The following is a 21,496-nucleotide window of genomic DNA, read 5'->3' on the forward strand; positions in this document are numbered from 1 at the left end:
CAGGACCCTGGCGGATACACTGGTAAAATGTATGAATGCCCCTCCTAAATGCATTTACTCATCCTCTCTAATAAAATGGTAATATGCAAATTAACCATCACTCCGCTACATAAACCACGCCCACCAGCCAAGCCACGCCCACCAGCCAATCAGGGTGAGTATGCAAATTAACCCCAATCCAAGATGGCTACAGCCACAGAGAGCAATGTTTCCCAGGTAACAGAGGAAGCCAAGCTTTCCATAGCCGTTGCAGGCCTAAGCCTCCACTCAAGCTACAAAGTTTCAATTATAGAAGGTAAACAAATTCAAACAAATGGTGGCAGAATGGAGCTTGAGAGAGCAGGCCAGGGTTGCCGGCAGCAACAGGGGAAGCAAAGCTTTCCGCACACCCTGGCCGGGCTCACCCGCTTAAGGCTACAAAGTTTCAATTGTAGAAGGTGAATTAACTGCCACAGAAATGGCTGCCGCCCCAGGCTACAAAGTTTCAATTGTAGAAGGAAAATAAATTCCAGATACCAGGGCCTCCCCTTGGGTTGCCAGGGGGCGTGGCTGGCCTGCAAACCACCACAGGCCCCTCGCTCAGGCCGCCCCACACCCCAAGGGAACCCCCACCCTTATCTGTGACACCCTTCAGGGCAAACCAGCTGGCCCCCACCTGTGTACCAGGCCTCTATCCTATCTAATAAGAGAGTAATATACAGATTGATCATCACTGCAACACACAATATAGCTGCCCCCCCATGTGGTCAAAGATCCTGCCCCCATGTGGACACAAGATGGCCACTACAAGATGGCCAGCAGGAGAGGGCAGTTGGGAGGCACCCTGCCTACAAGGGAGGGCAGTTAAGAGGGACCAGGCTTGCAAGGGAGGGCAGTTGGAGGTGATCAACCCTGCAGGAGAGGGCAGTTAGGGGTGACCAGGCTGGCAGAGGAGGGAAGTTGGGGGCAAACAGGCTGGCAGGGGAGCAGTTAAGCATCAACCAGGCTGGCAGCGGAGTGGTTAGGGGGTGATCAGGCTGGCAGGCAGAAGCGGTTAGGAGCAATCAGGAAGGCAGGCAGGCAAGCAGTTGGGAGCCAGCAGTCCTGGATTGTGAGAGGGATGTCCGACTGCCCGTTTAGGCCCGATCCCACCAGGATCAGGCCTAAACGGGCAGTCGGACATCCCTCCAGGAGTCCCAGATTTGAGAGGGTACAGGCTGGGCTGAGGGACAACCCCCCGCCGTGCACGAATTTCGTGCACCGGGCTTCTAGTTTAATCATAAGAATGATCCTGCAGAAGTAAGTCACATTGCTTTAGAGATGAAATAAGCTATACGGTTGCTAGATGGTCAGTGGTTAGAGCGTTGGTCAGCAGACCGAAGGATTGCAGCTTCGATCCCTGGCCCTGAGTGGGGTGCTGGCTGTGTGCGGGAGACAACCAATCGATGTGTCTCTCTCACACTGGTCTTTCTCTCTCTCTCCCCACCTTCTCCTTCCCTTCCATTCTGTCAAAAAAAAATAAATAAAATAAAGCCCACTGGACAAAGCTGTTCTCGGCAGTGCTGTGGGCAAAGGTGAAACAGTGAAGCAGGAAAAAATACTCAGGGTTGAGGGCGAAGGTTTAGGAATCCCATTCATTCATTCATTCATTCTCGTCCACCCAACACCTACAGGTCACCTGTCCACACCTGGTCCTGTGCGAAGTGCGGGAGGCAGAGCATTCAAGCCTCAGGGAGCTTAGGGACATGAGGGCTACACAGCGCTTACAATTCAATGGGATCGGGGAAGCACAATGAGCGGGGACACAAAAGAGGGACCAGAACTCAAGGTTAGGTACTCAAGGAAGGCTTCCTGGAGGAAGCGACTTTTCAGCTGGGCTACGCATGTTGTGGTCGCTGGCAAGGAAATATGGGAGGAAGAGTGTTAGGGCAGAGTGCGTGGAAAGACTGCGTGGTGGCAGAGCAGGCTTAGTGTCAGGACAGACAGCTCGGCTGTGGGAACTGAGCCGGTGTTACAGGGACACAGCCCCCCGAACAGGCCCTGTGCGCCACGTGAGGAGTGTTCCCTGAGAGCCCTGTAGGGCTTTAACCAAGAGAGGGACATATTTCGAAAGCTCGCTCACTGCGCTCACTGCCAGCGAGGCCCGTGCAGCCAGGCCAGCTGTGACAGGGGCCGGCCGGGGAGGAGGCAGGGCAGATCAGGGGGAGCCCAGGCGACAGTGAGTGTTGGGGAGGCAGAATGGTGCTGTGGTTCGTGAGAACTCAGGATCCGACTCCTCAGGTTCCCATCCAACTTCCTCGCTGTGTGGCTCCTCGAAGTTCAGGGTCACGGTCAGAAGCCGTCTCACAGGCTTGCTGAGAGGACGGAGGAGTCGCCATGTGTCAGGCACTCATGGTGCCGCGTGGGGTCACTGCTGCTATTCCGGTCACTTACTGGCAGCCGCTGATATGGGCAGCGAGTCAGAGAGAGGGCGAGACGGATGCCCACAGTGCTGGTCTGGGCACTCGGGAGGACCGAGTGCAGATGTGGGGGGAGGGGTGGGCGCGGTGGTTTGGGGCCTGAGACGGAGGCACCAGGGGGACGGCAGGGGTGAAGCTAAGGAAGCCGAGTCACATACAGGGATGTGGGCCTTCGAGAGGCCGGCCGAGCACAGAGGGCCAAGCGACAGACAGGGAGGTTCTTTCTAATGGGAAAGAGCTGAGCTGCCTCCAGGCTGGTGGGAAGAGCCTGCGGAAAGCACACTGAGGACAAATGCCCCCACAGGCGTGGCCTTTATGATTCTTCTTGCCATTGACCGTGAGAGGCCTGGACAAGGAGCCGCGATATTAATCACAGCCGCCTGCTAGGCTGCTAACAGGAGTTATTTATAACGAGGTTATAATGACATGGGAAATTGCTTATAAAGTGATACGAAAAAAGCGATATAAAGCCTTGTCTATGCAGTATGTCAACTATGGAAACACCCAAAGATGTTCGCGTAGGGAACTATGCAGGGAGAGATGCCTGGAAGCAGTGGTGCTATTTCTGGGTGGTAGCAGTCGAGCAGGCTTCCCTCTGAATCTGCCAGAATGGGTGCAGGTTAGCTTTTTCATTAAAAGGTCAAGTAAGCTTTATTTTATAAAAAGAAACCAACTAGGGTGGCTAGGGGCTGCCCCTGCCAAGGTCACCAGGGCAAATCCTTGCTCTCCGAGGGCTTTAGTTTCTACATCTATAGAAAGAGCGGGCTAAAGAAAAGGTTCCCCAACGGGTGTTTCTGGAGACCCTGCCTTCGGAGACGTCCCAGGAAGGAAAGGCCGTGTAGCCAGGCTTTGGGAACTCTGTGTGCTCACAAATTCTGAGAAGATCCATCCGGAAAAAAAAAAAAAAAAAAAGCCCTGATCAAACCTGTTGAACTGTCAAACACAAGGTCTATTAACACCCTGTGGAATGGTGTTCCAAGGAACACACTTTGGGAAACACTTCCCCAAGTTCCCTTGCAGCTCCACCATTCTACAAGGCGTTCAGATAAACATCCTTCTGTGGGGTTGGCAGAGCACCTGGGGGACCTGGGGGGAGGTGAGACTGTGGTAGCTGCTTGGCTGCCCTCCTGGACCCCACATCTCCCTTCCCCCCCACCAATGGCTGTCCTGAGCACCTGTGTTCTCCCAGCCTCTGCTCCCGGCTGATGCCTGAGTTCAGGTGTTGCCTCGGCCTGGGAAGGAGACACGGGAGGAGGGAACATGCCAGAACAGGGAAAATCCTCTCCTTTTCCATCTCTGCAAACTGCATTTCTGAAAATGCTTTCACATCACCTGATGTCATGACCCTCTATGACTGATGTGAGGATGGGGCAGCTGAGGTTCCCCCAGGCCCGGAGCTCTGGGATGCTGCCTGGCTCCTCCCCCCGTGGCCAGGGCCATTGCTTGCTATGCTAATGAGGGAGGGAGTGAATGATGAATACCCACAAGGCTAATCCTGGGCTGTTTAAAGAATTTCATTTAAATGCAGGCAAGTAGGAAGATAGCAATAATGGTTTACAATACTCTTTTTCTATTATTGAGCTTAAAATATAGTGGAAGTATACAGAAATAAAAATAGATCTTATAAGTAAACTAGAGGAGTTGTGCACAGATTTGTGCACCGGTGGGGTCCCTTGGCCTGGCCTGCAGGGATCGGGCCGAAATCGGCTTTCCAACATCCCCTGAGGGGTCCCAGATTGCGAGAGGGCGCAGGCCAGGCCCAGGGACCCCACTGGTGCACGAATCTGTGCACTGGGCTTCCGACATCCCCTGATGGGCCCTGGGTGCGGGTGAAGCAGATTTGGGGCTGACAGTGCCCTAGGTGCAACCTAACCCAGGGCCGATTCCGCAAGGAATTGGGCTCCCTCCTCTACTGGTCAGAGCGCCTGCCCCCTTGTGGTCATTGCACATCATAGCTACTAGGAGAACGGTCAGACGGTCGCTTAGGCTTTTATATATATAGATAATGGTTCCCTTTTCCTTCCCTGATATGGTTATTCCCTCAATTAATCATTTGAGAATGATTATTTATACACCATATGCAAATTATAGTCCCTAGGTGAGGAAAAATATCTATATATGAAACAGAATATAGTGTGAATCATAGCTAATTTTAAATACTTTAATTTATATACTTTCATGATTATAGGTCAATAAGAAATCCACTTTTCAGATTTTATTTCATTACAGAATATATTTGATAAGGATACATACAAACAGCTTCACCTTTACCACGTTCACTGGCGCCCTGTCTGCAGCAGCCGGGAGCCGTCTGTCACCACAACGCTTCGCCGTGTCGTGCCCAATCGGCTGGCGGAACAGCCAGGGCTGAGTCCAGACAGCTCGACTCATTTACTTGCCTAGAACAAGTAAAAATCTTAATATTTGTGTTTAAAGTCTGCTTATTACTCTTCTATTTTAAAATCTGAGATACATTCCCCAATGTAAACAATACATTTCAGTCTACCTCACAATCGAAATGGATAAGGCCTTCTTGACAAACGGACGGCGCCTACGTTTTACTCATCAGAACGCAATCTTCTTCCATCGCCCAGCGAGCCGGCCAGGCACAGAAGACAGGAAAGAAGCTGCCTTGTGTACCTGGCGGAGCCTCCCAGGCTCCCCGCTGCAGGCTGGTGGTGTCTTTTTGACTTGGTCTTAAAGTACAAATATACAATGTCCATAAACATAAAATAGTAAAGCCTAGCCTTACGTATTTATTTTGAATCGCTAAAATCCTATACAAGTACAATACCATATCATGCCAATTAATATACAGAGGAAGGTGGCCACATGTCTCCACTCGTGGGGCAGGTGGACGGGGACCACAGGGGGTGCCATTCACGAGGGTGTCAGGGCTGACTGCATGGGGCTTGGCGGGCATTTCTAGAACTCTGAAATGCCTGTATCCCCGGCTGAACCGTTAATCAACCCCCTTCCCGCCCGCCTCCCAGAGGGAGAACTGAATGGAACCGTAGACAATGGAACCAAATAAAGTCGTAGCTGCATTTCCTGACTCAGCTGTGCAGTCGGTTCTTCCCTCTACTCAATCCTGAGTCCCTTTAGGACCAGTTAACAGTGATCGTGATGCAGTACCTCGTTCTCATAAATATCCGGCCTCGCAGGCTTCACGGTGAACGAGCCAGCCTACGTACAGGATCTGAAAAGGCATTCTGTGACCGTTTGGAAGAGTTCATAGAAAAGGTAGGAAGGATATACCAGTTAACCTGTCGATGTCGCCGTGCTGTAAACCTTGGCTTTTTTTCTTTCTTTCTTTCTTTTTTTTTTTTTACATTAAATGTGTTTTATTTATTGTACAACAGAGAAACCTGAACTGCTGATCCGACGTGGCGCTCTCTGATCCACTACGCTAAGGTAACCGGTACAGGGAGTGGTTTTCCTGAGGTTTGTGAGAACTTTTCAAACAAAACAGAAATCACAGTGACCGAGTAACCGAGTCTGTGCCTTGGGGCCTGCGCTGCGCCCGGGTCCCCGCCGGCACTAAATGACCCGCCACTGCATGATGCTGGTGTCTTTGCCGCCCGTGGAGATGAGGTGGCTGTCATCACAGAGGAAGTCAACGTTGGTGACGTGACTGCTGTGCCCGCTGTACACGTGGCTGGGGGCCTGGGAAGAAGACAGGGAGGGAGCTCAACGCAAAGCGCACGAACTGGAGCGGAAGGTGTGGGAATTCTGTGCGCGTTCCCACATTCCTGCATCTCCCTCACTCGGCTGTGCTAGTCTGTGCCGTGCTCTGCACAGCTCAGGCGGGACCCGGCACAACCACTGGGGCACAGACAGGGGCAAGGGACTGTCCTGGGCGTATACATTCACTCCCAGAGATGCCAGGGGCGGAGGGAGAGGGGTGTCCTGCTGAAGGAGGGTCAGGGAAGGGAAGGGCCAGGAGGGGCGTGCTGGGCAGAGGTGCTGGCTCAGCACAGCAGGGCTGCAGCAGAGGGGCTGTGGTGGAGGGGAGAGGAGTGGGGCCCACGAAGGAGGCCACAGAGGTAGCGGAGCCAGGTCTAAGGGCTTCCTGGAGGGCAGGGGGAGCCCCTGAAGTGCTCGAGGGCAGCGGGTGACAGGGTCAGGTCTGCACCTGTGACAGGTGGCATTCACTCATGGGCCTTTCTATGTAAGTGCCAAACGCATCCCACGAGGGTGAGATGTGTGAAGACCAGTCCTTACCCTGAACTGCGAACAAGGGTAAGAGAAGAGGTGTACTTTGCCGAAGTCATCGCCCGTCGACAGGACTTTTTTCTCGTGGGCCCGACAGACGGCATTGATGTCCGTCCCGTCCGAGCCTTCTGGCCACACTCCTGAAACAAAGACCACAGGCAGCATTGAAAATACCAGAAACACTGGCCACGCTGCGTGGGGACTGCTTTAAAGTCTCGCCAAAGTAAAATCGCCCAAGCCCCGGGCTCAGACCAGGGCCAGGAGAGCGCTCTGTCTGGTTCGGCCTCTCCCTGTTCCTGCGAGCGGCTCACCCCAGGCCTCCCAGGAGCCCCTTCAAGGCTTAGCCCGCTCTGTGGCAGGGCAGGAGCAACAACAGGCTCGCTGGACTCCCACCTTTTGGGGGCCTCTTCTTTTTTGTCCTTTTTTGGGGGAGGGGGTGGCTTCTTGACAATGCAGCACAAAGTGCGCCAGAAACCCTGCTTCTGGACACAATGCCTTTCTTTTGTCCCAAAGTGTCTGATGGGAAGCTGACTAGTCCTCAAGCATGCGGTTTCCTAACTTTTCTTTTTTCGAGGTAGCTCTTTACATGTGAAAGTCTCTCCCAAGAACTTTTTAACCCTGAGTCTGAGTGTGCCTTTCAGACATTTCTTGGGGTCAGCTCTTTGTGGCTGCTGCTTGCTTCTGACACCGGGCAGGTGTTGTGTCTGCCTGCCGTGGGCCGGGGGAGGCAGCAGCTCTGGCTCTGGTGGGCATGAAGCCTGGTCTGGGGGTGGTGTCTCCTGACCATTGCGCCAGGAAACCCCTTGGGTCCCAGTCACTTCGGCTCTGAGAGAGCTGTGTGTGCATCAGTTTCTCAGCTGGAAGTTCTGCGGTAAACCCGGGGGTCCTCGCTTTTAATACCAGAAAATGGTAAAAATGCCAGCTCTAAGGAGATTTGTGAAATTCTGACCAAATGATTGACCTATAGTCTTACAGAAAGAGGTTATAAATACTGCTTTTTTCCTACTGCTTTGTGGCAATTTAATTTAGATCATTTATGAATATATTCCTAATCTGAACTTAGAAGTGAAAATTCGAGTTTAAGGACCAAGAAGATGGAGTAATAACTAGCAAAGGATGAGTGAATTGACTGAGGGCCATCGGCTCCATCTAGCCAGGAACTCGGGCACAGCCACACGTGAGAAGATGCTAGAGACCCACTTCACACACTAGGAAAGGGTGAACACCGTGTCCTGGCTCCTCTCGCCCGGCCCTTCCCGGAGCTGCAGGGACTGGGTCCTGCGGGGCTCACGCAGCGGCACAGCACGCTGACGGAACTGGCGACTCCGAGCCTTCCTGACGGTTAGGGGATATTCTGAAAGCGGACACACTTACATCTGAACCGCGTGAAAGCTGCGGGGACTTACCAAAGACATGGAATCCCAAAGTGCAGGTGTATGTAGCCCATTCGATGTCCCGTGTAGTTTCCACACTGACGACTTGCTTGCATGCAGAGGGAACCCCTGGAAAAAGCACACGCAGGTGTGGTGACACCTGAGCAACAGCCCCCTCTCCTTCTGGGGCGAGGCAGGGCCCTCAGAGCCTCATCGGCGACAGAGCCCTCAGGAGAGGGACCCATCCACCTCCCAGCCCAGCGGAATCGCACTCCTGGCCGGCACTGAGCCCAGCCCGGGGCCTGCGAGGGGGCCACCTCTTCCTCGCTGTCTTCCCCCAGTTTGGGCCTGTCTCCCCCAGTCTGGCTTCTCTTTTCTCTGACCATCCTCTGGCTCCTAGGCCTCTACCTGCTCCTGTCCTCCCTGGAGCCCTGAACACATACATGTTCTCTCTCTCTCTCTCACACACACACACACACCAATCCCTTTAACTCCAAGCATATGGAAACCAGTCAGCCAAGCACCTATGGCCTCCCAGGTGACTGGTTTGTTCCCCACATGAGCTCTTACCAGTGAAGTGTGAGACTGTGTCTGAGAAGAGGCTAGACCCAGGGCCTGCCCCTGAAAACCTTCCCGTTTCTGCCCCGCATCAGGCAGGACCTTGGAGAGGGCGGGAGGGCTGACCCTGGCGGCCTGCCCTGCTGGAGGGGGCATGGTCCCGGCCCAGGTATCTTCTCTTTTCCTCCACCTCCAGCTGCCCTGCCTATCTGGGCTCTTCAACAATTGGGCGATCTCTCCCCTTCCCCCCTCGGCCACCCGCTGGCTCTTGATGCCTATGGCCTCGTGTCTGGGCCCCGATTTCCTTGTCTACAAAAGGGGGTGAGCCTGAAAGGGCTGTGGCTCCTGGAGGAGATGGAGGTCGGAGCCGCACACTTTTCAGAACCTTCCAGCAGGTGGCGCCCAGGCCCTCATGCTCTGTGACCCGTGCTTAGCCAGAGCTGGGCATGCGGCAGGTGCTTGGCAAGTGTTTGCTGAAGCAGAGCACGGCACGCGCCATGTGCTCAGTAAGTGCCAGCCATTATGACCCTCACCACGCCCAGGTCCTGCCTGGGCACAGACACTGGCCAGAGGGTTTGGGGGAGGAGGGGGAGGGGTCCCAGGGGACTGCTGTCACCCAGGCGGGAGAGCCTTCGTGGTCTGCCTCAGGGGGGTGACGTTCCCACAGGGTCCCTCTCCCTGTGACGGCTCTGACCCCACTCTCTTCGGCCGCATCTGCCCCCGCCAGCCTCTCTCTGCAGAGCCTGGCCTTCTCCTTCTCGGGGCCCTTATCGCCTCACCAGGGCCATGGTCGGCCCGGTCTCAGGTGTCTCAGCAAGGACTTGAGGGGTGCCCAGTCCACCTTCTGTCTCACAGAGGACAGAGCCGAGGCCCGAGGTGTACGGCAAGTGGGTTTCTGCGGGAGGCCACCTTCGGTCTCTGAGGAAACGTAACCCCGGGTGCTACTCACAGTAAAGGATTTCGTAGTCTCCGGAGTTTGACACGAGGAACTGTGAGTTTACAGACCAGTCCAGGTGAGTGATGAAGCTGGAATGACCCTGGGAGAGAAACACATCGTATGAGGTTCCCTGGCCTAATGAACTCCTGACCAACAAGTAATGACCGCCGGCACGTGCACGAGAAGTACGTGGGCTTACCGAGCATTTGCCAACTCGCGTGTACTTCCTCCCGTTGTCACTGACTCCGTATATGTAGATACAGTTGTCATGGGAGCCTATTGCTAAGAAATTCCCATCTACAAAGATAGGACGGATTGTAATTCAATTATTAAAAATAAACACTTGATCAATTATAAGGGGTAATGCTAGTTGCCATCACAGATTTAGAAAACAGCCAGATTAATGAGTTATTTCAAAAAGAAAATGTGTGCTTGAATGGCTCCTCTACCACTTCTAGAACTACCTCTTGAAAACCGCCCCTGGCCAGTTCCTCTCCTTATAAAACCCTTCCCCACTCAGAAACTGAGGGGCCGAGGCTCAGTTTGTAAGTGGGGCCCACAAGGCCCTCCAGGATGTAGCCACTCATTGCTCACGGAGCTGCAGGCTCTCTCAGGCCTCTGAACACCACCTCCCCCGCTGCCTGGAAGGTCCTTCCCGCCTCATCTCTGTGCACACTGCCCCTCCCTGCCTGATTATTTGAAAAGATAAACAAAGTTGACCAATCTTTAACTAGATTGACCAAGAAAAAAGGAGAGAAAACACAAGTTACCAGAATCAAGAACGAAAGAAGAGACTTCACTACCAACTTCAGAAAAATGAAAAGGATTGAAAACAAATGTTATGAACAACTTTATGCCAATAAATTAGACAACTTAGATGGAAAAATAAACACTGACTTAAGAAAAAGACCAAAACATTTGAATAGATCTATAAGAAGCTGAGAAATTGAATTAGAAATTAAAAACCTCCCTACAAAGAAAAGCCCTGATAACTCACTGAATTCACATGAATTCTATCAAATACTTAATAAGGAAATAACACCAGTCTTTTATAAATTCTTTCAGAAAATGAACAAAGAAGAAACATTTTCCAATTTCCTCTATAGGCCAATAGCAGTCTCATAACTAAGCCAGACAGAACCATCACAAGAAAACTTCAGACCAATATCCTTCATAAACATGGATGCAAAAATCCTTAACAGAAGATTAAACAGAATCCAGCAAAATATAAAAAGGATTAGACACCATGACCACGTGAGATTTATCCCAGGAATGCAAAGATGGCTTAACATCTGAAAATTAATGTAATGCAGCATATTAATAAAATAAAGGACAAAAACTACATGATCAGCTTGATAGATACAGAAAAAGCATTTGGCAAATTCTAACACCCATTCATAATAAAAACTAAACAGGTTAGGAATAGAAGGGAACTTCCTCTTCCTACTCAACAATAAATGACCGTTTTCACCCTAACACTGGGAGCAAGGCAAGGACCCACTTTGCCACTTCTGTTCATCGTCATGTTCGGGGTTCTAGCAAATGCAATAAGGAAAAAATAAAGACACCCAGATTAAAAAAGATGAGTAAAACTGTCGTCGTTTGCAGATGACATGCTCCCGTATGAAGAAAAGTCCAAGAATTTTACACACAAAAAACCTACTAAAACGAATAAAGGAGTTTAGAAAGGTCACAGGTATAAGATCCATGTGCAAAAAATTTTTATTTCTCTATACTAGCAAACTACATTCTGAAAATAAAATAAAAGACAACTTCATTCACAATGGTATAAAAAGCAACTTAGGGACAAATTTAACAACGGAAGTATGAGACTTGTGCACTGAAAACTATAAAACATTGCTGATAAAAATTAAAGATCTAAATAAATGGAGAGACATTCTAAGTTCAAGGATTACAAGACTCAATCTTGTAAAGATAGCAATTCTCCCCATATTGACCTATAAGTTCAACATATTAAAATCCTGGTAGGCTTTTTAAAATTAGAACTAGACAAGTTGATTCTAAAATAAGGACCTAAAATAACTAAAACAATTTTGAAAAAGAACAACAGAATTGTAATAATTACACTATTCAATTTCACAACTTACTCCAAAAGTACAGTAATCAAAATTGTGTGGTATTGGTATATGGATAGTTATATAAATGAATGAATAGAACTGAGAATCTTGAAATAAACCTTTATATTTATTGCTAATGGATTTTTTTTTGTTAATCCTCACCTGAGGATATTTTTCCATTGTTTTTTAGAGAGAGTGGAAGAGAGGAGAGAGACACAGAGAGAGAGACATCGATGTGAGAGAGACACATCAATTAGTTGCCTCCTACATGGGATCGAGCCAGCAACCCAAATATGTGCCCTTGACCAGAATTGAATCCAGGACTCTTCAGTCTGCGGGCTGACACTCTATCCACTGAGCCAAATTGGCCAGGACATGTTAATGGGCTTTTGACAAAAGTGTCAAGATAATCCATTAGGGACAGAATTGTATTTTCAACAAATGGTGCTGGGACAAGTTGATATCTACATGCAGAATAAATAAACTTAGACTGCCTTCTCACCAGACACAAGCATTAACTCAAAATGGATCACAGACCTACATATAATGGCTAAAACAATAACCTTTCTAAAAGTAAGCATAGGAGAAAATCTTCGTGACTTTTGACTATGACACCATAAGCAAGATCCATAAAAGAATAAAATAGATAAACTGGACCTCATCAAAATTAAAGCGCCTGCTTTAAAAGACCCCATTGAGAAGATGAAAAGACAAGCCATACACTGAGAGAAAACATTTGCAAATCATATATCTGATAAAGAACTCATAGACAGAATATAGAAAGAGTTCTTATAACTCAGTAGTAAGACAAGCAACCCAATTAAAAATGGGCAAAATATTTGGATAGATAGTTCATAAAAGAAGATACAGAAATGACTGGTAGATACATGAAGAGATGCTTAACCTCTGTGACAGTCTTTATGGAAATGTAACTTAAAACCACAGAAGAGACCACTACACCTCTATTAGGAGGGCTCTACTGAAAAAGACAGACTATGGCAGGTGTTGGTGAGGATATGGAGAAACTAGATCCCTGACACAGTGTTGGTGGGAATGTAAAATGGGGCAGCCACTTTGGAAAGCATTTTTATCAGATGTTAAATGTAAATCTACCCTATGATCCACCAATTCCACTCCTAGGAACACACCCGAGATAAATGAAAGCAAATGTCTACAAAAAGTACTTATCATGACTGTTCATAGCAGCGTTACTCCTAATAACCCAAACGCAGAAACAATCCTAGTGTCTGTTAACTGATAAATGGATAAAGAAAATGTGGTATATCCACAAAATGGAATACTATCCAGTAATTAAAAAGGAATATGTAGGAGGGATAAATGGTGATGGAAGGAGACTTGACTTGGAGTGGTGAACACACAGGACAATATGTAGTTGATATATTATAGAATTGTACACCTGAAAGCTATAATGTTATTAACCAATGCCACCCCCAAAATTCAATTAAAAAAAGGAATAAAGTACTGATATACGCACAACAACACAAACTAATCTCAAAAACATTATTCTAAAAAGAAGAAGCTGATGTAACAGGCTCCATGTTGTATGAATCCACTGATATGAAATGTCCAGAACAGGCCATTCACAGATCAGCACAGCGCATTAGAGGGTGCCCAGAATAGGGGTAGAGGCGGAGGTTAATTGCTAACGGGCAGGAAGGGGACTTTTTGGGGGTGCTGAAAAGGTTCAAAAATTGGATTGTGGTGATGGTTGTACAACTCTAATTCACTAAGAATCAATGAGTTATACGTTTATAATGGGTAAATTATCGTATGTAAATTGTACTTCAATAAAGCTGCTAAAAGAGTCCTCACTTTTTTGAGACTCAGCGATATTAACAGAAGAAAGGATAAGATGTCTATAAATTGCTTCAAAATAACATGGGGCGGGCAGTGAGGCTCTAATAAAAAAGACGAACGAGACTGGCTGAGAGTCCGTAGCACTGCAGCAGGTGACGGATACACGGGGGCTCATTATGCTCTTCTGTCCAGTTTTGTTTAAAAATTCCCATAATAAAGAGTTAGAAAACAACACAAGCATAGCGAGCATCCTGGAAGGCATGTGAAACCTTCTGTAAAGGCATCTGCACAGAACTTCCCGGGAGCGGTGCGCGCTGACCTGGCGAGTACCGCATGACGGACAGCTGCTCGTTCCCATCCGTGTGCACGGTGACCAAGTCTTTCGTTTCTGTGTCAAACACAAACCACCTGTTGCCAACATGAGAAAAGCACAATACGCGATTTAGTGGGAAGTGAAGCAAGACGATTACAACAACAGTAAGGCTATTAGAAACTTTAACCCGGGGGCTTAATAAGTACTCTGTATTTACTTAGCAAGAACACGTATGCCCAGCTTTCCTGTACAGAGAAGGTCCTATCTGAGCACACTCTACCACCAGAAACGATTCGGTTACCAAGGCGATGACGGCTTCCTCAGGTTTGAGTTCTGCCACTTACATGTAAGAGGAGGGTCAGCTCTGGGCGGAGAAGTGGGACCAACACTAACTCGGGGTTGTGGCCACAGGAAGTGGCAAAGGGACCCCCTGCATGGCCCCACCCCAGGGTGAAGCAGAGCAGGTGCCGGAGGGGGGGCTGGGGCACCCTTAGGGGTGGTGATGTGCCGAACTGCGTGGAGTGTCTGACCTCCGGGAATGCTGGCGTGAAAGAAACGATGGAGGGAATGGAAGAAGAGCGAGCAGAGGGCTGGCGTTTGAAGTTAACCCCTCTGGGCTGTTTGCTCAGCTGTCAGGTGGGGGTCAGGGCCCAGAACCACCATGCAGACCCAGTGCTAAGCCAGTGCAGGTTGTAACAGACGCAGAAATGATTCGAATCCCTAATAAGGACATGGCACTTGGCAAACGCCGAAGAGCGGAAGGACCACACTCTCCGAGTGGAGAAGCGGGAGCTCCTGCATCAATCGGCTGCCTGGCCTTCGGAGGCACATGGCCAGGGAGTGTGAGCCGAGTCTGAATATGAGGCTCAGGATTGGGGCGGTTTCTAAAATTCTGAAAGGGCAGCAAGAAAAAGCATTCTTAAACTCTCAGTGCTGTGAAATGCTTCCTTGCCCGATTCCGAATTGAGGTTCCTCCCACCATGGGCAGCAGAGGGCTCGAGGAACCACGCATCCTGTGAAACTGGATGCAAGGGTGTGTGTGCCTGTGTGCGTGTGTGTACGTGTGCATGTATGTGCATGTGCCTGTGTGTGCCTGTGCATGCATGTGTGTGGGCACTCCTCCAGGAGAGGGGGCCACAGCGTCCCCTAGGGCTAAAACCTGAAGGACCCTGTTTGTTTCCCTGTGGGGTTCTGGCCGAACTTGGTAAGTCGCCAGAGGCTGGGGCTGCAGCCGAGAGCGCTGGCGCCCACCCGGGGAAACACGCCCTGAACCCCGAGCACAGCGCGCTGCTGTGGACTTACCTCCCAGTCAGTGTTCCAACTGCAACCACAGACCCTGAAGGATGAAAACCAGAAGACTGAGCTGGATCCTAAAACATTTTAAAGGAAGTGTAAATTGACGGCCAGACAGCACTGTAGCATAAAAACACAGCCCAGCCCAGTCCCTCAGGGCCGTGTGGCCCCATTTTAAATCTTTCCTCTCCAGGGAGGAAACTGTTTTCCTACTTGGACCACGTAGGACTTTCCCCTTTCTGTCTTACACCCTTTCACAGCTACAGTAGTCAGGTGACAGGCAGGAAGTAAGCGCCCGTCCTCCAAGTCCTGGGAGCCGGCGCAGGTGACCCCAGGCCGCAGGGTGAGCGCCATCTGTCGGGACGCATGCCCACTGCACCTGTTCCGTGAGGTGGACTCTGGATGAGTGCGGGACAGCCCGGAGCCCTGGAAGGATGGAGACGAGCAAGGCCCGTTCCCATTTGGGTCTGGGGGTACACACACGTGTTCAATGCTAACTATACAAGATGTACGTGGTGGATGACAAGCTGTGGGGTCCCAGGAGCAGGGAGTCAAGCGAGTCAGACAGGGAGGCGGGGTGGAGGCTGGGTGGAGGCTGGGTGGAGGCAGACGCCTGACTCCGCCTTCTGCCACAGAAAGACCCATCGGTGGTGAATGTGGAAGTAGACACACCAGTATTTGGGGGGGATCAAGTGTTAAGGGGACAATAATGTGATAAAAAAAGGTGGAAGCAATGTAGTTTGGGGCCCAGCTGAGGAACGGCCGTGGGTTTGCAATGCAGAGTCCACGGGGTGGGGGACGGGGAAGCGTGCGGGTGACACTGGGAACGGGGCTGCGTTGCTATGCTGAGGACTGTGGTCACTAGGAAATAACACAGCGAGTGGTCTTTTTCTTCCAGTAAAAGGAGTGCGTTATCGAATCTGTGCTAGACAGAGGGCCACCTGGCAGGGGTGTTTAGGACAAACTGAAGTGAGAAGAGGCTAATCCCGGGAAGACAAGAAAAGAGCAGCGATGGAAACGGAATTAGGAGAAGGAGAAACTTCTGGATAAACTAAAAAGATGAGACCAGAAGCTCTTCAGGTATTGATTCTATTACTGCGACGCTTTTCCCAAAGTGGGAGCTGTAATGAAGCTCAGGCTGCTGCGGACACACAAACAGAAGTCACGGCCACCTGAGGCTCCAGCATATAATTCATGAGATGAAGACACCGAGGTTCAGGGAGGTCTTGTCCAAGGTCATATGGCCAGTGGAGAAAGCCGGTAGGACTTAACTCTGGATGTTTCTGGCGTCCGGGTCAGTCCCTACCCTTACGCAGGTGGAGGGAGCTCACAGCCGGGTGCAGGAGTGGGTGCGTGCCCGGATTGCTTACAGCAGGGCTGCTGTGCTGGCCGGGCCCTCAGGGAGGGCCACCCTCCCGGACTGCCACTGTTCCTGCTGTGTCGGTGGTGGCTGTCAGATCTGCACAAACCCCTCATGTATTTTTCATACGTGAAGCCCCTGCGTGGGGACAGGTACAAGGCAGAACCTCCTATAGCCATGCCCTGCCATCTCGGGCCACACCATTCTCTCCTCTGAGCAGCCGGGCCACCCCTCAGGCCCTGGCATCCCATGATCTGCTCTCCCAGCAACCTGACCTCTGAAAGCAAAACGCAGGCGGCTGAGACTCAGACCCAGCGCACTGGGGCGTGCTGGCAACTGTGTGGGCTGCAGGGTGTGTGGGCCACAGAGGAGTCCCCCTTACACGGGGCCCTGCAGGATGTGCTCCTGGCCCACAGCAGCGGGAGCGGTGGGAGACCCCGGGTTTGGGGATCAGGTTGAGCTGGGTGAACACTGGCTCTGTCACCAACTCAGTGACCTTGGCAAGCGATGTGACGCCTCTAAGCCTCAGTGTCCGAATCAACAAGAGCAGGGTAAAAAGACTTCAACTCGCAGGCTGCACCCGGGTGAAGGGTATAATTAATGCACGCACGGTGCTTGGTATGCAAATGGCGCTCAATACATGCCGTCACAGCTGCCTTACGCGTAGGAGGACAGTTCAGCGCCGTGCTATGTGAACTGAGGCCTTCCATAAAAATCACAGACATGCGGACTTTAAAACGAAAGCTTTGCCGTTATCATCGAGTTGTAGAGAGAAACTACACTTTTAGAACAGTTTATAATTCGCATTCCAGAGGCACATGGTGAACAGAATGCAGGCTCAAACAAGGGCTTCTCAGCACCAAGCCGGTGGATGGCACAGTCAGGAAACCTAACCACCGACTCAGAGGGGCTGACTTGCTGTCAGAAAGTTCAACAGTGCCCGGCCGGTGCGGCTCAGTGGTTGAACGTCAACCTATGAACCAGGAGGTCCTGGTTAGATTCCTGGTCAGGGCACATGCCCGGGTTGCAGGCTCCATCCCCAGTGTGGGGTGTGCAGGAGGCGGCCGATCAATGATTTTCTCTCATCATGGATGTTTCTATCTCTCTCTCCCTCTCCCTTCCTCCCTGAAATCAATAAAAATATATTAAAAAAAAAAAAAGTTCAACAGCAACCTTCACAATTACATGGTGAGACCGCTCAGGAATGCTTAAAGCAACAGAATTCGAATTGAAGGAGATAAATTAAGTGACATTTGCATCGGGACAATTTTACATCTATCCATTTCATGCAAATAAATAAATAAACACGTTCCAGATGAATTTCCACCAGGAAAATGGGTGCAACGTGCACATCTACCTCTATTATCTTGTCCCAGACGGGCCGGTGACCGACGGCGTCCCAGAGAGTGGCGTGTCTGTCGTGCCCACAGGTCAGGAACTGGGGTTTTGAGGCGTGGATGGCCAGTCCCCAGAGCTCGTCAGTGTGACCCTAAAGAACCAAGACAAATGCACGCTCTCTGAAACACTACAAACACCACTCGGGAGCTTTCCTTTATTTTCTTTTTTAAAATATATTTTTATTGATTTCAGAGAGGAAGGAAGAGGGAGAGATAGAAACATCAGTTGATGAAAGAGAATCATCGATTGGCTGCCTCCTGCACTCCCCACACTTGTGATCGAACCCTCAACCCGGGCATATTCCCTGACTGGGAATCGAACCGTGACCTCCTGGTTCATAGGTTGACGCTCAACCACTGAACCACGCCGCTGGGCCCGGGAGCTTTCAGGGATTACAAGCTCGGCTTGCTGCCTGGTGTACAGTTAACCTCATCAGCCTCTTCCTCCCCCACCTCAGTCAGGACAGCCAACGGGAACTCCCGCAGCGCAGGCAGGCTGTGCTGGTATCAAACGCAGCCGTAACCTCCTCCGTGTGGAGCTTTATCAGCGTCCAATATTCTGTCACAGGGACGCGTGGGGTGGGCCTGCTGGGACGCACCTGAGTGATGGCCGAGAAGTCCCCCGACAGCGTGCCCTGCAGAACAAAGTTCCTGGTGGTGCCTATCAAGATCACGTCGCCTTTCCCCTCGGCCACCGTCCGTATCGGACCAAACTGTTCTGGAATCTGCATTGCAAAGAGGAGATGTAAGGCGCCATTAAAAATGCTTGTTTATATACCATGACAACAGCTCCTGTCACAGTCTCACACACACACGCACACATACACACACAGGTATGCACGGAGAGACAGGGAAAGGTCCACAATCAAATGGTTGAGTGAATGATCAAAACCCCAAATCTTACTTTTAAACTCTGAACATTTTATATATCTTAAAAAAATCAGCAAGAGTAAAGCTGTTAAAAAAATAATAATAAAGAATAAAGCATTTCTGCCCGGCTGATGTGGCTCAGTGGTTGAGTGTCAACCTATGAACCCAGGAGTCACAGTTTGATTCCTGGTCAGGGCACATGCTGGGTTCTGGGCTCGATCCCCAGTAGGAGGCGTACAAGGATGTGTCTCTCTCACATTGATGTTTCTCTCGATCTCTCTCTCCTCTCTCCCCCCTCTTATCCCCTTCCATTCTCTCTAGAAAAACAACAACACACAACTCCGTGAAGGGGAAAGTGATTTCCAAGTTCAGATAAAAGCCTTCCTTTATTAAGAGCAATAATCAGAAAACCAGGTTCTTCCACAGCCAAAGCACGGTGCGGTGCGGCACTCTCTGATGGAACTCGTGCTACAGGATGCAACGAGTTTGAGAGTCTGCCTTCCAGGCAGGAAATGTGCTACAGCGTGTCCCCTCTACGGGAGGGAGAAAGACCATCCACTGTCAGACTGACGTGGCATCTGTCTGCTCACAATTTCCTGGGGCCTGGGGGGGAGTGTGCGGAGGGAATATTAGATTTCTCGCCTCTGGCTCCTACCGACGGCAGGCTGCTAACCAGGTAAAAGGAGGTGACAGAGATGGTCAAGGACTCAGAGCTCACGGGAGAACATGCTGGCACTCAGCCAGGTGCAAAGTAGATACTCAGTAAACATTAGCTCAAAGCGATAATGTCTCCAAAGTAACACCCTGGAGATTAAAGTGAACAAAAGGAGAAAGATTTTAATGGTAAGTAGAAACGTAGACAATATTCCCTTGGAAAAGTGGGATTGGTTCTATTATAAAAATATTCTAAATGTGAAATATGTTACCACCTCAGATTTTATACATCGAATCCCATGTTAATAGCTGTACTTAAACTGCCTCCAGGATTTTAATAAAATACTACACTACTTAATAAAATGTTATCAAAACAACTTTCAAAACTGTAGGCTAAAGATTTCAAACCAACAAGGAAACTGGTTAGGACAACAGTTGCAGGTTCAAAACGGATGTCAATAGGACTGCTTGCTGTCTTACCTCGGTTTTATGAAGTTTCTGATAGTTTCCATTCCAAGAAATGAGCTTCCGGTCCTTCCCGCCTCCCGACACCAGGGTGCCGTCCCTTAACATACAAAGTGCAAAAATACCACCCTCGTGGGCCCCTTGAATGGCATAGCTTATTCGATTCGTACCTAGACACACCAAGAAAACCATCCTTAGTCCCTTGCGAAGAGGCTCACCTCGGCCCGCCGCTTCCACTCTTGTCTTAAGTTGACATTGTCGGTTAGGACATCACTGATGTGTAAGTCTACAAGGGTCTGACTGGCAGCTGTTCACAGAGCACCAGGCAGGCTGGGCAGGGCTACTGCACAGTTAAGGAAACTTGCTGACGCGAAGGCGGTGTGATGAGAACCCAGGGACCCGAGCTCCGAACGGGGACTCGAGTGCGGGGAGCTGTGTCTCCGGCCAAGCGACTTAACCTGCCCCATCTCAGTTTCCCCTTTGGCCTGTTCTAAGGGGGGAGAAAACACTGCAGCAAGCACCCGGCACCCAGAGGAGCGGGGACTCCACAGAAGTCACCCTATTGGCTGGAAAGAACATCGATGGGTCTTTCCCACCTTCACCACAGCCCAGACTCTAAGGTCCTGGGCCAGGGATGGTGTGTTTCTCCTTATTTCCTGGCACGTGGTGAGCGTGCATAGCTGCTCATTGAATGGAACTGAATGGATGTTTTCTGAGTGACGGCTCCTCCGTACCACGCTGTTTGCTCACTGGCACGGGGGACTCGGGTCTGACTCATCTGTATGCCCCGGCGTCTAGCATGCTGCCTCTCACATCCTGGTGATCGGTAACGTCTGCCAAATGCTATGAGAACCAGAATGCTTATTAAATATTTCACAGCTAAGCAAACAGTCATGGATGACTTCATCCTTACGATATGTTACTAGGTCTTCTAACAAAGCTATTATTCCATCCTAACATCTGGGCTTAACGAGTCTCTCGGTGATGGAGGGTCACTGCCTCTTGCCCTCCCCTTTCCTCGGCTCCTGTGTATTATGTACCTGCATACCTTGGGATTTCAGTCATCCTGTGGACTTACTGACAGACAGAGCTCACAGAAGTCGCCTTTGACCTCTCAGAGCGCCGCCAAAGCCAGGCAGCTTTGGGAGCAACCAGGCGTTACCTTTTCCCCAGACCAAGATGTTGCCACTCGAGTCTCCGGTAATGGTGTCACCGTTTTCAGAAAACGTCACACAGAGGACAAACTTGGGCTTCTCTTGCTTCTGCAAATGTTGCAAAGATACAAACACAGTCAGTCAAGGCAGGTTTTCGTCTGTATGAACACTCCCTGGACTCCCGATCATCCCAGCCGGGTGGCGCCCGCACTGATGCTTTTCACATTCCTCTACCGTCATGTCCCTTACGCTGTGAGATGGTCTGCTCTAACAGAAATGCCTGGGATGTATCAAGTTGCAGACAGTTCGAGCGGAGGAAGGTGTTGGAGGGGGCGAAGGGGCGGGTGGTGTTGTCATGGCTACAGCCTGAGGAGCGGGGTCCTGGCCCCAGAATAAAGAAACTCTAACTCCACCTCCGGGTGTCGCGGCCATTGTCCCCACAGAGAAGGTGTGCGGTTCCCGGGGCTCTCACAAGGCCCACGTGGCCGGACTAAAAGGCACAGAGTGTCCACCGCCCTTGGCAAAGGCGGGCCACCCAGATGCCCCCCTACGTGCCTTCTCAGCTGCTCTGGG

The 21,496-nt window shown here is 50.4% G+C and overlaps 1 protein-coding gene across 2 annotated transcripts in view; it reads right to left on the reverse strand.

The window, feature by feature from the left end:
• Positions 1 to 5,755: 5,755 nt before the first annotated feature.
• Positions 5,756 to 21,496, reverse strand: part of EML1 (EMAP like 1) — a 149,243-nt gene continuing 133,502 nt past the window's right edge. For both annotated transcript variants that reach the window (XM_079769026.1, XM_079769027.1), the window contains exons 12-22: positions 20,932 to 21,031; positions 19,785 to 19,939; positions 18,380 to 18,505; positions 17,741 to 17,872; positions 15,033 to 15,100; positions 13,737 to 13,825; positions 9,721 to 9,818; positions 9,534 to 9,621; positions 8,060 to 8,155; positions 6,663 to 6,793; positions 5,756 to 6,104 (exon numbers count right to left, since the gene is read on the reverse strand). In XM_079769026.1, the coding sequence (XP_079625152.1) occupies positions 5,979 to 6,104; positions 6,663 to 6,793; positions 8,060 to 8,155; positions 9,534 to 9,621; positions 9,721 to 9,818; positions 13,737 to 13,825; positions 15,033 to 15,100; positions 17,741 to 17,872; positions 18,380 to 18,505; positions 19,785 to 19,939; positions 20,932 to 21,031 (1,209 nt within the window). In that variant the 3' untranslated portion in view covers positions 5,756 to 5,978. The remainder of the gene's footprint in view (positions 6,105 to 6,662; positions 6,794 to 8,059; positions 8,156 to 9,533; positions 9,622 to 9,720; positions 9,819 to 13,736; positions 13,826 to 15,032; positions 15,101 to 17,740; positions 17,873 to 18,379; positions 18,506 to 19,784; positions 19,940 to 20,931; positions 21,032 to 21,496) is intronic.

The sequence above is a fragment of the Cnephaeus nilssonii genome (genome assembly GCF_951640355.1).
Source record: "Cnephaeus nilssonii genome assembly, chromosome: 4".
Classification (NCBI taxonomy): domain Eukaryota; kingdom Metazoa; phylum Chordata; class Mammalia; order Chiroptera; family Vespertilionidae; genus Cnephaeus; species Cnephaeus nilssonii.